Source organism: Hibiscus syriacus, unplaced genomic scaffold (genome assembly GCF_006381635.1).
Source record: "Hibiscus syriacus cultivar Baekdansim isolate YM2019G1 unplaced genomic scaffold, ASM638163v2 tig00110655_pilon, whole genome shotgun sequence".
NCBI lineage: Eukaryota > Viridiplantae > Streptophyta > Magnoliopsida > Malvales > Malvaceae > Hibiscus > Hibiscus syriacus.
The window spans coordinates 271,137-285,990 of NW_024062815.1; the positions used below are offsets into that span (position 1 = coordinate 271,137).

General features: G+C 33.9%; 1 protein-coding gene and 1 pseudogene across 1 annotated transcript; one reads left to right on the top strand and one right to left on the bottom strand.

The window, feature by feature from the left end:
- Positions 1-547: 547 nt before the first annotated feature.
- LOC120137263 (glutathione S-transferase U16-like) lies at positions 548-997 on the top strand. Its single transcript, XM_039153063.1, has 2 exons — positions 548-746; positions 864-997. Exons 1-2 carry the CDS (start codon positions 548-550, stop codon positions 995-997), a joined length of 333 nt encoding a protein of 110 aa, XP_039008994.1.
- Positions 998-5,372: 4,375 nt separating this feature from the next.
- Positions 5,373-11,139, bottom strand: LOC120137271 (annotated as a pseudogene).
- Between the last annotated feature and the right edge of the window lie 3,715 nt (positions 11,140-14,854).

The window sequence follows — 14,854 nt, forward strand, 5'->3', positions numbered from 1 at the left end:
AGGATCGTTTTATGATTATATATATATATATATATATATATAGTTTTGCTATGTTGAGTCCCTCAACTATTAAAAGTTATAAAATAGTCACCCGACTATTCATTGTGTTCAAAATTCCTTTTTTTATCATTAAAAATAGATGGTATTTTGAGTTGAATGTTAATATATTCACTATGATATGGTAAAATTTGATCACATAATCTCAAACGACTATCATATCCTAGTCATCATGCTAATGTCCACTTTAAACAACCGTCAATTGTTTTAATGGAAAAAGACGAGTTTGGAACATAATGAATAGTCATGTGACTATTTTGTAACTCTTAGTAGTTGAGGGACTTAATAAAGCAACATTCCATGGTCAAAGGACCATTTTGTAACTTTTTAATAATTGAGGGAGATAATAAAGCAATATCATAAAGTTGGGGACCATTTGTGTACTTCACCACCACCACCACCACCTATCTATCCGCCTCTGTGAAACTGAGCACTGCACCACCACCATAAAACAGCACACGTCTTTTCTGCAGTTCCAAGAGGAAAGGGAATGGGCGAGAGCAACATGAAGGTGTTGGGAGCATGGTCAAGCCCATTCGTGATGAGGGTCAGAATCGCCCTTCACCTCAAATCCCTCAACTACGAGTATGCAGAAGAAAACATGATGCAGGGCAAAAGCGAGCTTCTTCTCAAATCAAACCCTGTTCACAAGAAAGCCCCCGTCCTCATCCATGGCGGTAACCCCATCTGTGAGTCCCTCATCATTGTTCACAAATATTACATATTTGTAATATTGTTAGGGGGTCATTAGAAGCTTTAAATATTTGTCTGGGTTGTAATATTTTGCTCTTTTTGGGATGATGTAGTTTTCCTGGTCATGGGGAGGGTGTTAGTTGGTTCAACGGAGGAAGTCAAAAAGGCGGCGATGGCGGAGGTTTTAGAAGGTTCGGTCCTGTTGGAGGAAGCTTTTAAAAGGTTGAGCAAAGGGAGAGCTTTATGAGTTAGGGTACGTGGATATTGCGGTGGGCAGTTTGTTGGCGTGGCTTAAAGTGATGGAGAAGTTTACGGAGACCAAGGTGTTGTCGGAGGCCAAAACTCCGAGCTTGGCGGCGTGAGCCGATCGCTTCTCCTCCCATGCGTCGGTGAAGGATGTTTTCCCCGACATTGATAAGCTTTCTGATTTTGGGATGAAGCTTAGATCCATGTTCTTGAAAGCCGCGGCCGCGACGGCAACCACCACCGATTGATATGCGTTCAGCAAAAGGTCCAAAATGTTGGAGTGTTTTTTTTTAACCTTTTTTGTCCTTTGCACTACTTTGTTGCTGTGTCTTTGTTGAGAATTATGTTTGAAACACTTAATATGATGTTTAGTGTCCCAACTATTATTTTTGTTTGTTTTAGTCGCCAAACTATTTTTTTCAAAATCATACTTAACATTACGTTTTGGTTTCATTTTACTCGCCCATCATTAAAAAATTAACAAAAGCGTTGATGTGATATTTTAAATGATGATGTGACATTATCTTATGGTGACGTGTTAGTACCACCGTTATAAAAAGTAACGGTGGTGATCAAAATGAAACCAAAATATAATGTTAGGTATGATTTTGAAACAAAAATAATTGGATGATCAAGATAAAATAAATGTGATAGTTGCGGTACTAAACATGTAGAAAACAAAAGGGTAAAATATGTCTAAGGTCATTTAATTATAAGTTTAATAATAAATATATCACCTTTGTATAAAAAATATAAAAATATGTGAATTAAAATATTATTATAAACAAGTCACTTCATCGTTAAATATTAGGGAGACATTGATGTGGTTAATAATAGTTTTAGTTCTTGAAACTTATACCATTTTATCAATTTCAAAATAACTCGATAAATCTAACTCTTTATGTTAAAAAAAAGTCTTCATTATAGTCTATATTTTTCTCCCAAACTTCTTGTTTTTCCTTGAGAAATGTAATATTATTTTTATGTTATTTTTTCAATATAATAATAATTTAACAATAATTTATTGCTACTTTATGACATAATACAATTATCTAACAAATAAGAGACATAATTACATATCATGCGTTTAATAAATCACTCATATCCTACCTACAATCAGTTAGTCTAGTGGGATGAAACATTAGGTCTCTTAAGTAAAGTCAGAGGTTCGAATCCTGACGTTTGCGAATAGAGCAAACTGGGTTGGGGAGGTCGCCATCGCCTTTGCAGTACCCGATCTGAATTAGTCGGTCAATAGATTAAATTAGCCGACCCTATTCACATATGTAATAGGGTGAGGGGGAGGTAAGATAGTAGGCTGCCCCAACGCCAGGTTGAGAGCAGCTTCCGTAGAAAACCTCTGGCAGCCAGAATTATGAATTACCCACCGTGAGACTTGATCTTACGACCACAAGGTTAAGAGTCTTGCGCTCTACCAACTGAGCTGGACGGGCAATTTAAAAAAATCACTCTTATCTTATGGGATATAAACCCTTAATTCACGATTTTTAACTAAGGTATTCATCTGGGTTTTAAAGGAAAAATATTTTTATTACTAATCACAAACTTATAAATGAATGTCTAGTTATAATGATAGTTACATACAATCTATAATTATTAACACGTGCCTCTAGCTCTAATCTGTTTTTTCATTGATTAGAATATAATGTCTTCAAGGATAAATGAATAATTGCTTACTTTCATTTTAGTTTTATAAATTTTTCTTCATTAAATTCAAAAAATATAATATTTGATCATTTTTGTTTCGTTTTAATTAAGATGCGATCACTGAAGATTAACGGTAGTTAAACCTTTAACAGCTTGCTGGCATGGCACGGTAAATATATAAAATTAAAATTATATCATTTTCACGTAGATGATACGTGGATTAAGTTTTGATCATTTTTCTTTCATATTTGTATATTTTTGCTCACTAAATTCAAAAAACATAAGTTTTAGTCACTTACGTTATTGTTTTCTTAAGTTTTGGTCACTTACGTTATATTTTTATTAAGTTTTGGTCACTTGGATATTGAATGTCGTTAGTTTGATGATGTGACCCGTTAGTAAAATGATTTAATTTTTATTTTAACCCCTAAACTTTAGACAAAATACCGATAATTGGTCTTTTGTAAATTCAAATTAGTTTATGGACAATATTTAATTTACCCATTTTTTAATAGGCTTTCTTTCCAACCCCATTATTGTTCATCTTCTCCCTGCTTCTTCTTCAGACATCTCAGCTCCATTGCTTCATTTTCCTTCTTTCAAGGACTCGTGTTGCATTTCAAGAAAAATGAGAGGGTAGCAATCTAGAGATAAAATGAAGTAGGGTAATCCCAGTTATACAAACTAAAATTTAATTTTTAAAGATTGAGATGCATAATGCCTAATCCAATAAGGAACAAGAAGATAAATCAATGATCCAAATAACCCGATAATCGGATATCATTTTTTGTGGTGATTTTCCCTTGAGAAAGTGCCTCTATTGAAACATAATCAATGGATCCAAACAAAATGATAACTGGATCTGTGAATTCATTCACTGAACTCAATCCAAAATCCATGATCTTCAACGTCGAATCTTTGTTTTTGCTCAAGAACAAGCAATTTTATGATTCTAGATCCATAACAATGTTCGTCTTATGAATCACCGTTGACCCATGTGCCTGCGTGATCTGTCACACCACTGCAACCGTGCCAGCCTCTGAGTACCTCATTTCTATGATGACGCGATCAAACAACTAAGTGAACGTCTGTTTGATCTTTGTAAACGCCATGGAGGTCGATCATGTTCAGATGCGACAAAACATTTTCAACGATCATTTTCATCACCGGGATTTCATTGGTCAACAATACGTCGGAGATGGAAACCTAGTATTGTATCGTCAATAACGCCGCCATTGAAGAAGTTCTAGTTTTCTCGGGTTGAGGCTTTGGCATCGCCATGGTGGTGAATCTTTTTAGAGTTGTAATGGTGAATTCTCTGCATTTTCCACAGGCTTCATTACTTCTTTTATACATTTTCTTACAAATGAGAACCCACCTAATTTGACTTCAAATAATTACAACTAATAATTAGGAACAAGAAGGTTATTGCAATGGAGTAGAGATGTCTGAAGAAGAAGAAGCAGGGAGAACATAAGCAATATTGGGGATTATAGATAAAAGATATTAAAAATTGACAAATTGAAATGTTGTCCCTAGACTAATTTGAATTTACAAAAATAGCCATAATCATTATTTTGTCTAAAGTTTAAGGGTTAAAATAAAAATTAAATCATTTTACTAACGGGTCTTGTCATCAAACTAACGACATTCAACGTCCAAGTGACCAAAACTTAATAAAACGATAACATAAGTGACAAAAACTTAATAAAACAATAACATGAGTGACCAAAACTTATGTTTTTTTTTTTAATTTTGTGAGCAAAAGTGTACAAATATGAAAGGAAAGTAACCAAATCTTAATCCACATATTATCTAAGTGAAAATTATGTAATTTTAATTTTATATATTTACCATAACACACCAGCAAACTGTTTAAGGTTTAATGGCAGTTAACATTCAGTAACTACATCTTAATTAAAACGAAACAAAAGTGATTAAATATTATGTTTTTTGAATGCAATGAGAAAAAGATTATAAAATCAAACGAAAGTGACGAATTCTGTAATTTACCCTTTCTTCAAGCAAATTCGAAATACCTTGTTGATATAAGTCCATAATCTATCTATTAAACAAAACAAAAAATATATATTTGTGTTAACATTTTGAAATTATAATTATAACAATAATTTATTCACACATCAAATAAGAAATGAAATTATTAAATTATAAAAAGGAAGAGGAAAGACTCTTCAACACGTGGGACTAGAAAAAGAAAGTAATATCATGTCCACAATTATAGAAGTAAAATACATCCTATGTTTCACTAAATGGGTTCATTATTGATTTTTTTTTAAAAAAATTAAGTTTTAATCATGATTATTTTAAATATTTTAAACAATTAAATTTTATAAAAAGCAAATTGTTACTTTGTTACTAAAGTGAAGCAATCACATTAAATATACTTTGTTACTAAAGTTATCAGACATCAGAACCTCATGTGATCTTCAAAACATGTGCATGTATGAATATCTTCACCTTATATCAAAGCTTTCTTCCTTTAATTAATCAAAGTTTTGTGTCGGTCACTTCATGAAAATTCAAGAAATAGTAGCAGTTTCAGGTCAACGACGGGGAAACATTGGTGGGTTCAACGGAGGAAGCCGTGAAGGCGGCGATGACGGAGTTATTAGTAGGTATGGCCTCGTTGGCCATAATGCATATCATTTTTACCCAATAAATATTGCTATGCTTTGCAATGGTGGATATTGAAAACGGACGGTGTTGTATTATTCACCCATTTATATGTAGCCATGCTTCTAACATGTAAATACAGAGATGCCACAATCAAAATACATTCTCACAATATTCCCCTCTGCTTACGCAAGTTATTTCTGCATATCTCTTCACAATTGTTGCAGTCCTAGCCGACGAATTACGATTAAAAGACGGTTGAATTATATTCGTTGAACACACTCGAGAACGAGAACGACCTGCAATGGCCATGAGGCTCTAAATATCAACCGAGTAGGGAGCTCAGAAAATGTACTGCCAACGAAGGAGGAGCTCAAGTTTCTCTGAAGTTGGCCCCCTTTTTCTTTATTAACTAATAGCTATAAACATAGTGGTTCGGAACTTATATCCGCCGAATCTCAACTTAAACACAGTTGGTGATAATTCATATGGTCGATGCCACTCAACCGAACACAACATAAGATCTGCTCCGGCAACTCTTCGGGTTTATTACCCTGTTTGTAAGTAAACGGCGTTAGAATCGAGAAAAGTCTCCAACAACCTTGTTTAGGGGAGGGACCGAAACTTACCTGAACCGTCAGTCCAACGTCCAAAATGCTGAGCTTTAGCCTATCTAGAAATGCGTCGAAACCTTTCCTGGAGATGTAACTGAATCTGTGCATATCTATATCGATCTCGAAATAATTTTCTCCCTACAAAATATTCATCGAAGTGACTTTGTCAGCCTGAGAAGAAATCACGAGACAATGTTTCTTTTGCTGTGGACTTGCTTTATGTTAATGGGGATTCCAAACGACATCCGTCACATATCAGACAACCCGGAAATAACACATATATTGTCGTGGGTATATATGTTCATGAGCTGTAATATCAAAAAATAAGAGATGGAAATCGGATTTATGAACGAAATACTATTAGGTGCATCTAACTTTATTAGCATAAGGTCGGGAAGCTGCTGCATTCATGATAAACAATAAACTACGGACTTACCGAGTAGAACTCATGCTGTGGACGTGAAAGAACAGGCTTTTCGTTATATGCCTGCATAAGCTTCCTCTCCGCAGCGCTCATATGAAGATCTTCCACATTTGCAACACGGCCTAATATTTTCAACCTTTCTCGAAATGGGGCAATTGTATCTACAGGGAATCCTTTAACCTTTTCAACTTCATCATCAACGAACCTCTGTTTTTAAGGAAACCAAATATAGATTCAATGAAATTAAAGGTTGTAGATCAGATAAATAAGTAGTGATGAATAATACATGAAGACTACACCTAAACACAAAAACATGGAGCATGGACGAATAAGAAGAAAAAAAAACACTTCATATAAATAATCACATTGGAAAAGAAAAATTAGTAAAATGATAAAGCCTTATGGCAGTTCTTACCGGCGTAATTACTTAGGAAAATGTTTGTGGACAATTTACATCTAGAAGTTAGCAAGTATATGCCTTACCCTGATGTTTTCTAGAAAATGAGGCAGAAGGTCCTTCAAGTAACTCTCGGAAAGCTTAAAGTACAGAACAAAACTCATCCCTTCCCCATCAATTTCACTATGAAACAGTGAAGGAGGATACAAGGGAACCTGCACAGCCACTAAGGTTAGCATTAAACTGACCCCCCCTCCCCCCCCGGGGGTGAACTGTTTTCAAATAATTCGGAATTTCTTTTTCATGTGGCATGTCGTAAATTTAGCACCATTTTAGAATGAAATGGAAGGCACAAGAATCAAGATGATGTATTCGTGAGATGGACCATTATGCAGTACTTCCATCCCAAGGAAAATAGAACGGAGGGTAATAAAAACTTATTCAGGACAGACAGCTGTACAAGAGAGATACCTGAACATTTACAACAAGGATAGATGGTAGTTTCCCCGAATGGCTTACAACGGGTAGTTCAACAAATCTAGCTATGTGATCTATTTTTCGTGGAGATAAGAAAACATCAACGCCAAAAGGATAATATGCAGCATGGTTAGGAGCAAAATCCTTCTTCTTATCCCTGCCAATTAAACAAATAGTTACCTAGTTAAGTGAGAAAGAGTCGTGTAATACAAGATCCGCCTGTATGAAGTCTAAATCTACGAACTTTTAAGTCTCATGCATACTATTGCTTCATAAAGACCAGTAATATTTCATATGAACATATATATATATATATTCAAGTACAGAACCAGGGAAAGTTTTGCATACCTAAAATAATTTCCTGATCGAACCTTGAAAGAACCTGGCTCAATATGAGACCAACAATCAAACATTTTCTTTTCTGTAGGGCAAAATGGTACTTGAGACCCTGCTTTTGGTCTCTGAAGAAGCATCTTCGAAGAAACTGAGTTAATAAAGAGAAAAAATAGATTAGAAAAAGAAAAACTAACAGGAAAACTCTTATTTCTTGCGTAATATTGCTGCTTCCTGAAGAAGTGCATAATGTTAACAGGAGAAAATCTAATCAGAGGGGATGCATCATCAAAACTCATCCACAATTCACTGAAAACCATTTTACATCGATCTAGCAGTCTTGTGATAAGACAGTTCATCTAATTTCCATTCAATGAATAAGATGTATACTTACATAGGGCGGAATTGGGATTGCCTTCTCTCCATTTGAATGGAAGTTTTAAGGCAGCCTTTTTCCTTGCACTTGGCGGGCTAGAGCTAAGCGATCTTCTCTTTTCATCAGATGGAACAGTAGATGCTAGACAAGGTAGACAATTGCCGGGAAGAATGCCACAGTTATCCAACAACCCAACCTCCTTTTCGGAACCTTCATCGACAGAGGAGGCAATATCATCAAGGAACACAAGTTGCTTTGCTCATTTGATGGCCCATCATACTTTGATTGGGGATTAATATCCTTTGAACTCGAGACTTGACTATTTGAATTTCTCAGCCTCACTAGTAGAGTTACGTGCAGAATTACTAGTTAAAGAAGAATTTTCTCCGTAATTAGCATCTCTTAGAGATGAAACACTGGACCGGGATACACCTTCAAGACCATTTAAAGATAATATATCTGTATATTCATATGCTTATGTAATCAATGGTGACTATATCATATACTTTAGAGAAAAGAAAAAAGTTTACTTAAATAAGAAATATCTCTACCATACCCTCCTGAACACTTTCAAATTCCTCGTCGCAGTCGGAGCAAAATCCTGCAACTGGATCAAACCACAACTCTTGGCTTCCTGTTCAGGTGACATGATTGAAAAATCAGCTATTCAGCTAGACTTAAAAGAAAACATGTTCTATCATAAATTCTATAATAACCATATTCACACATAACTTGAAACATCAACTATTCTGCTGTAAGGCGTAAGCCTGTAACTAAATAAAACTATTCTAGCTGGAATTCTTTGAAGAAACCCACACTTAAACATGCAAAGCGAACAAGTAAAATACTAAAACCAACATGGATAATTATTGTCCCAATAAATAAAGCAGGGTTATTACCCAATCATGATTCCATAAAAATGTCATATCCCAACTTAGCAAATGCCAGATTTTAAATACTAATACATAAAAACGAAAATCCGGAGAAAATAATTAGCTGACCCTATTCCCATATGTAATGGGGTGAGGGGGAGGTAGGGTAGTAGGCTGCCCCCAACATCAGGTTGAGAGCAGCTTCCGTGGGAGACCTCCGGCAGTCAGAATTATGAATTACCCACCGTGGGACTCGATCCCACGATCACAAGGTTAAAAGCCTTGCGCTCTACCAACTGAACTGGATGGGCAATTCAAAAAGGAAATGTGAATTGTTTGTAAGTCATATATTCAAACAAACGAAGTTACTAATATTAGGAAATAGAACATACAGAAAAAACTACAGGAAGAAAAAATAGAAATCACTGCAATTGAATAATGAAGAACCAAAGTGATATATCTATTGACCAAAGGAAACATTCTTCTAAATTTTAACTAATTTTGAAAACTAATTCAAAGACGTCCATATGGATTAACCATTGTTTTGTTCCTACTCCTAACAAACATGCATCGATATTCATTATGCTTGAACGAGTAGGATTCCAAATTGTGAAATTAAAGTCGTATTGTATATAAAGCAAGCACCAAAAATTGATGATTCTATATGCATAACCAAGTCCCAAATTCTAGAAAACAAAATTCCAGTATCATACAAGGATAAAAAAAAGAGATACAATATGATTTTTTTCATGGACAATACTGATGTGAATGATGAAGCATACCATGAGAGAAATGATGTAATGATACAGAACCTGGGATAAAGTAAAGCACTGAAGAAAAGAAAATGGAGACAGGAAGGAAAATGGCGTCCAATCTTTAAATTGTTTTCTTTATTCTATTGTCAAAAATTCCCATCTGGAACCCCTTGAAGTTTCTTTCTCTTCAAGTGACGTATATGGCTTATCCAAGGGTCCGTTGTTTACCCCTCGTTTAAGGGGGAAAATTAACTAAATCAAATCTTCTTTCTGACTTTATAGGCTAAAACTGTTCAAAACTAGCTCAGTGCTTACAAAAGATTGAAACAATAATCTAAGAAAGAACCATTTCAATCTTGAGACCAACAGTGAGAACACTGCAGCAGCTAGCTCCAACCCAAATCAAACCCCAACCAGCTCAAATGCATCTGCTACATATTTAAAACCCAATATTAAATGGATCAAACTACATGATGGTGATCCGTGGTAGCAAGGGAAAGGTTTCTGTATTGCAACCTGAAGGTTACGCATTCGAGTGTGGAAACAGCCTCTCAGCAAACCGTCGGGGAAGAATGTGCATAGCAAACGACACTCCCCAATCCTTGCTTTTGCAAGGAGCAATGTGCACCTAGTAGAACCCTTTAGTGGATCAAACCACAAACTTCTAGGGCTAAGAAATTAAACTGAAGGTTTCATCCAGTTCCACTTTCCTATGGAGCGTTTTACACTATGTGGTACTGGCACATTGGGGAAATTTACCTCCAGAAGAATTCTACTTCCAAATTTCGGTTATGATCAAAATTCACCTTTATCAATCCCCGTTCCCTCTGATTATAAAAAAACACACGAAGACCAACCATCTGTATCAAAATCCCAATGTTGGGATCACTTGGAGACTATCCTTTGGAGAAAACATTCGATGCCAATTGATCATTTAAAGACTTAAGTCTCCACAAATACATATTTCACAACAAAGTCCTTAACCTATAATAAAAGACGTTCCTTTCCCAATACCATAAAAAATTAATCACCAAAAACCTTCCATGCAACTACCAAAAAACCCATCAAGCGAATCAACCTAATCATATAGCAAATATGGAAGCAAAAGGAAAAAAAAAACTAGCAAATTTTAAATCCATAAGCACATTGAAAGAGGAAGGGACCAACTTCTCGCAATAGAGACAAAAGAGGAGAAGAAAATACCTTGAAAAGTTGGGTTGGTGAAGGAAGAACGACGATCAACATTATCAGAGGAAGCCTCGGAAAGCCTAGAAAGGGCCTTTTCTTGAAGGGTTTTCTTCTTTTACGATTCTTCTTCTTAGAAGATCTCAACCTTGAGCCAACGCAGCCTTCGGGTCGAGAAACACAAGTACCCATTTTTATGATCCCTTTTCTTTTCTTTTTTTCTTTTTCTCAGCAGATGAATTCACCTCCCTATGATATCATCATCTTCGTAAATGGCAGCGGGGAATTCCAGACATTAATACATAAAGAGAGAGAGAAGAGACGGAGTCTTTTAAAGGAAAAAAGGAAATTAAACAAACAGGAACAGCACCATCAATATCATTAACGACGGCAATCAGAAACTACCATCCAAATTAATTTTTTTTAAAAAAGGAGCACCCACTGATTTCATTTTCAATTTGAAGAGAGGAAAATGGGGGCATGATTGTTGGTTGGTAGCCGAAGCCTGCGTAGAGCTAATTACAAGGCATCTCATGATCCGCTTGTATTTTGGAGTAATAATGAATCAGTGCCACGTGGCTAGATCCGGTTAGGCAGACTTGTGGGGTGAAACTCTGGACAGGAAGGTGGGTTCTGGTGGACCCACCTCTCTCTGTTTCTCTGCCTACTTGTCGGCAAAATCAATTTTACCATGTAACACAATAAATATAAATTTTAAAAACAATATCATTAGAAGATATAATCACAAATTGTGAATATAAATAGTAAAATAGATATAAAAATTAACTTTTTATCAAAATTATAATTTAGTAAATTATTTATTAAATTATTTAGATTTTATTTTATTCGATGAGTCGAACTTTGTTCAAGAATAATCGAATAAAAGGATTTTTCTTGATTAAGAAAAATCTCAAAATATGTGAATTTATTCGATTAGCTAATCATTAATGAATTTATTAAAAAAAATTAAGTAATATAATAAATAATTGATTACATTATTTTAAATTCATGAATGTATTAAAAACATGTAAATAATTGATTAAAAACATGTAAGAAAAATCTCAAGCTATAAATTTTATTTTAAAATCATTTTTAAACTTTTAAATATATCAAATTCATCCCCATATATCAAAAGTTTAAAAATCCATTTAAAAAGAGAGTCATTGTTCAAGTATAAAGTTAAAATACCAAATTATAATGAAAGTGATAATATAAGTACACGTGATGTAATTAACTCTAGATAATCTAAAACCAGTATAAAAATAATGGTCAATGTTATCGAGGGGGTTTTGCCAAAATAGCTGACGGTAGATTTGATCGGTAAAAACTGAAAGTTACAGATTCTGGGGGACTAAAAAAAACTTACCTCGGTGTCAGTGTTCCTGTCAGTCACCGCCACAATCTTTACTCACCATTCATGATGGTTCATAGGTAATAAATTTAATAATTTAAGAAATGCCAATCATTTATTAAGATTAATACAATATTAAATTATTTTTAACGTAAATGTTCAATTTAATAGAAGGGCAAGCTACATGCTTAGTACCCCAGCTATCACTTTTGTTCTATTCTGATCACCCAACTATTTTTATTTTAAAATCATATCTAACGTTACGTTTTGGTTTTATTTTAATTACCCACAGTTATAAAATAAACGAGGATGCTACCGTGTCATCATAAGATAATGTTACGTCATTATTGATTTCTTTTTAAATGTCACATTCACAATTTTGTCAAATTTTTAATAGCGAATGACCAAAATGAAATTAAAATGTAAAGTTCGATACGATTCTGAAAAAGATAATAGTTGGTGAACAAAACAAAACAAAAGTGATAGTTGGGTACTAAATGTGTAGTTTACCCTAATAGAATTAGATTAGGGTAATTTTTGAACGTCGCCACTAAGCTTTTTCTTACACTTATTTTGATCACTAAATTTTAAACTTTTTTAATTATAAAATTTTTGAATTATTCTTACTTCAATTACTCAATCTCTTACCTCTATAATTTTATGTTGATTTTATGACATCAAATTAATCAAATACATTATATAAAATATAATACAAATAGATTATGAAACATGGTTTATGTATACTATTAATATTATTTATATATGGTGTAGCATGATTCAATTAGAAATGTCACCATGTTCGTTAAAAAGACTAAATAATGTTTTTTATCGAATTAAAAAATATTTTAAATTTTTAGTTTTTATTTTATTTTTCAACTTTTAGTTTCATGTCAAATTAAACTATTCGACAAAAGAAGTAACAAACATGTTGATCTGACATCAAATATTTTTTTTATTTCTTTTTAAATTTTATAATTTTTAAATATTTTATTATTTTGAAATAATATTTTTTTTGAATTTTTATGCAAACATATCAAATAGCTTATGTAACACCCTAAACTTGATTGGACCTAAAGTGTCACATTAGGCTATCTAGACAACCCCTAATTTTCCAAACCCGCTTGCTTTCTTTTGAAACATATTGAATAGTATCATAATTAAACATAAATAAATGTTATACAAATATTTTATAAAATGAAGCTCTATGACACAAGTTTAAATCAAAATATTACAAACTCTCTTAATACAATAATAATATCCTATGAATACACATGTCCACTAAAATTACTCTGAAAGGGATGCTAGAAGTCATGCTACGACGGTGCTCCTAGAACTGCCCAATCTATAAACTTGTCAACGGAAAACATCCGAAGAGTGAGCTTACAAAGCCCAGTAGTATAATCGTTAATCTAGAGCAGCATAAGAATTTCATAAAAATAAGCATGCTAAAGATTGGATACTAAACAGTAGGTATATGCATGATCAAATCAAGTACTACCAACTTAAGGGTTTACTGTTCTATCGCTGAAGTAGGGATCTCGCGATTCCCTTAATCATCTACTAAGGGTCTCGTCATGAGTACAACTCTAAGGGTCTCTAACCCTAATAATTATAACTGTTACGCATTATCTAAATGCGACACTGATACTCATGTGCATTATCTGAATGCAAACTTGATTGTATTGTGCATTATCTAAATACAATACTAACTCTGCTATGGTAGTATATGGTATCACATAGCATCAGATACTAACCTACTGAAAAGGAATACCAGTATCACATAGCATCAGTAAAGTCCCCTCTAATCTGCTGGGTGATCACCTGGTAGCACATAGTATCAAGTAGACCATCGAGAAGAAATCCCAATATCATACAACATCGGATATTCCACTTAAATGAAGCATTGGCTTGGTATCACACAACATCAAGCTAAGTTTTTCTAATAACTAAGGTATTGGACTAATACAATTAGACATACATATATAAGGCCCAAAGGCCACACAACATTGACACCACTAACCCACTCATCGCGAGTGTTTGGGCCTCGCACCCTAGCTTATGAGTGAACGTTCGATCGAGTCGAGTCAAAAAATTTTGAGTTATTCGAGTTGACGAGTCCTATTTTATAACTTGGAGTTGACTTGAACTTTTTTCGAGTCGAGTCAATTTTTCGAGTTTATCTTTAAATTTAGTTGCTAATATTTATAATATTATACTATTATTTGGTTTCAATTTAAGTGAGTTTATATAACCATATATACATATTTACTTGAAAATAAATCCACTAATTACTAAAACATTTGAGTTATTTGAGTTGCATTTTACAACTTGATTTGAAATTGAAATTTTTTCGAGTCGAGTCGAATTTATGAAATTATAACTCGAAGTCAATTCGAGTTAATTTTTTTCGAGTCAAGTCGAGTTTTACTCACCCTTACCCAAGCTAGCTCTTGAAGTGTCTCGCGTACTGGCAATGACTCACTAGGGTAACTAAGGTAATATGGGTATACCCTAGCATAACTAGACTCACTAAAATGAGGTTGTCCTCTCACTAGCTGCTATCTCGCTTGTTCTCATATCTAGAACGTTATACGAAGGCTTATGTAATATCCCAAAAGTCAGGTCAGTGACTAAAATGTAAATTTTGGAAACTTTGTGCTCAATTCTGAAATAAGCTAAAAGTTCAGGGACTTAAGTAAAGGATTTTGGATTAAATAGTAAAGATGGATAAACTAAAGGGGTAAAATGGTATTTTCATAGGAAAGATTTTTT

Excerpts from the sequence above, each read along its gene's own strand:
- LOC120137263 (XM_039153063.1), top strand. The coding sequence starts at position 548 with ATGGGCGAGAGCAACATGAAGGTGTTGGGAGCATGGTCAAGCCCATTC. Across the intron at positions 747-863 it reads CCATGGCGGTAACCCCATCT|TTTTCCTGGTCATGGGGAGG; the intron begins GTGAGTCCCTCA and ends GGGATGATGTAG.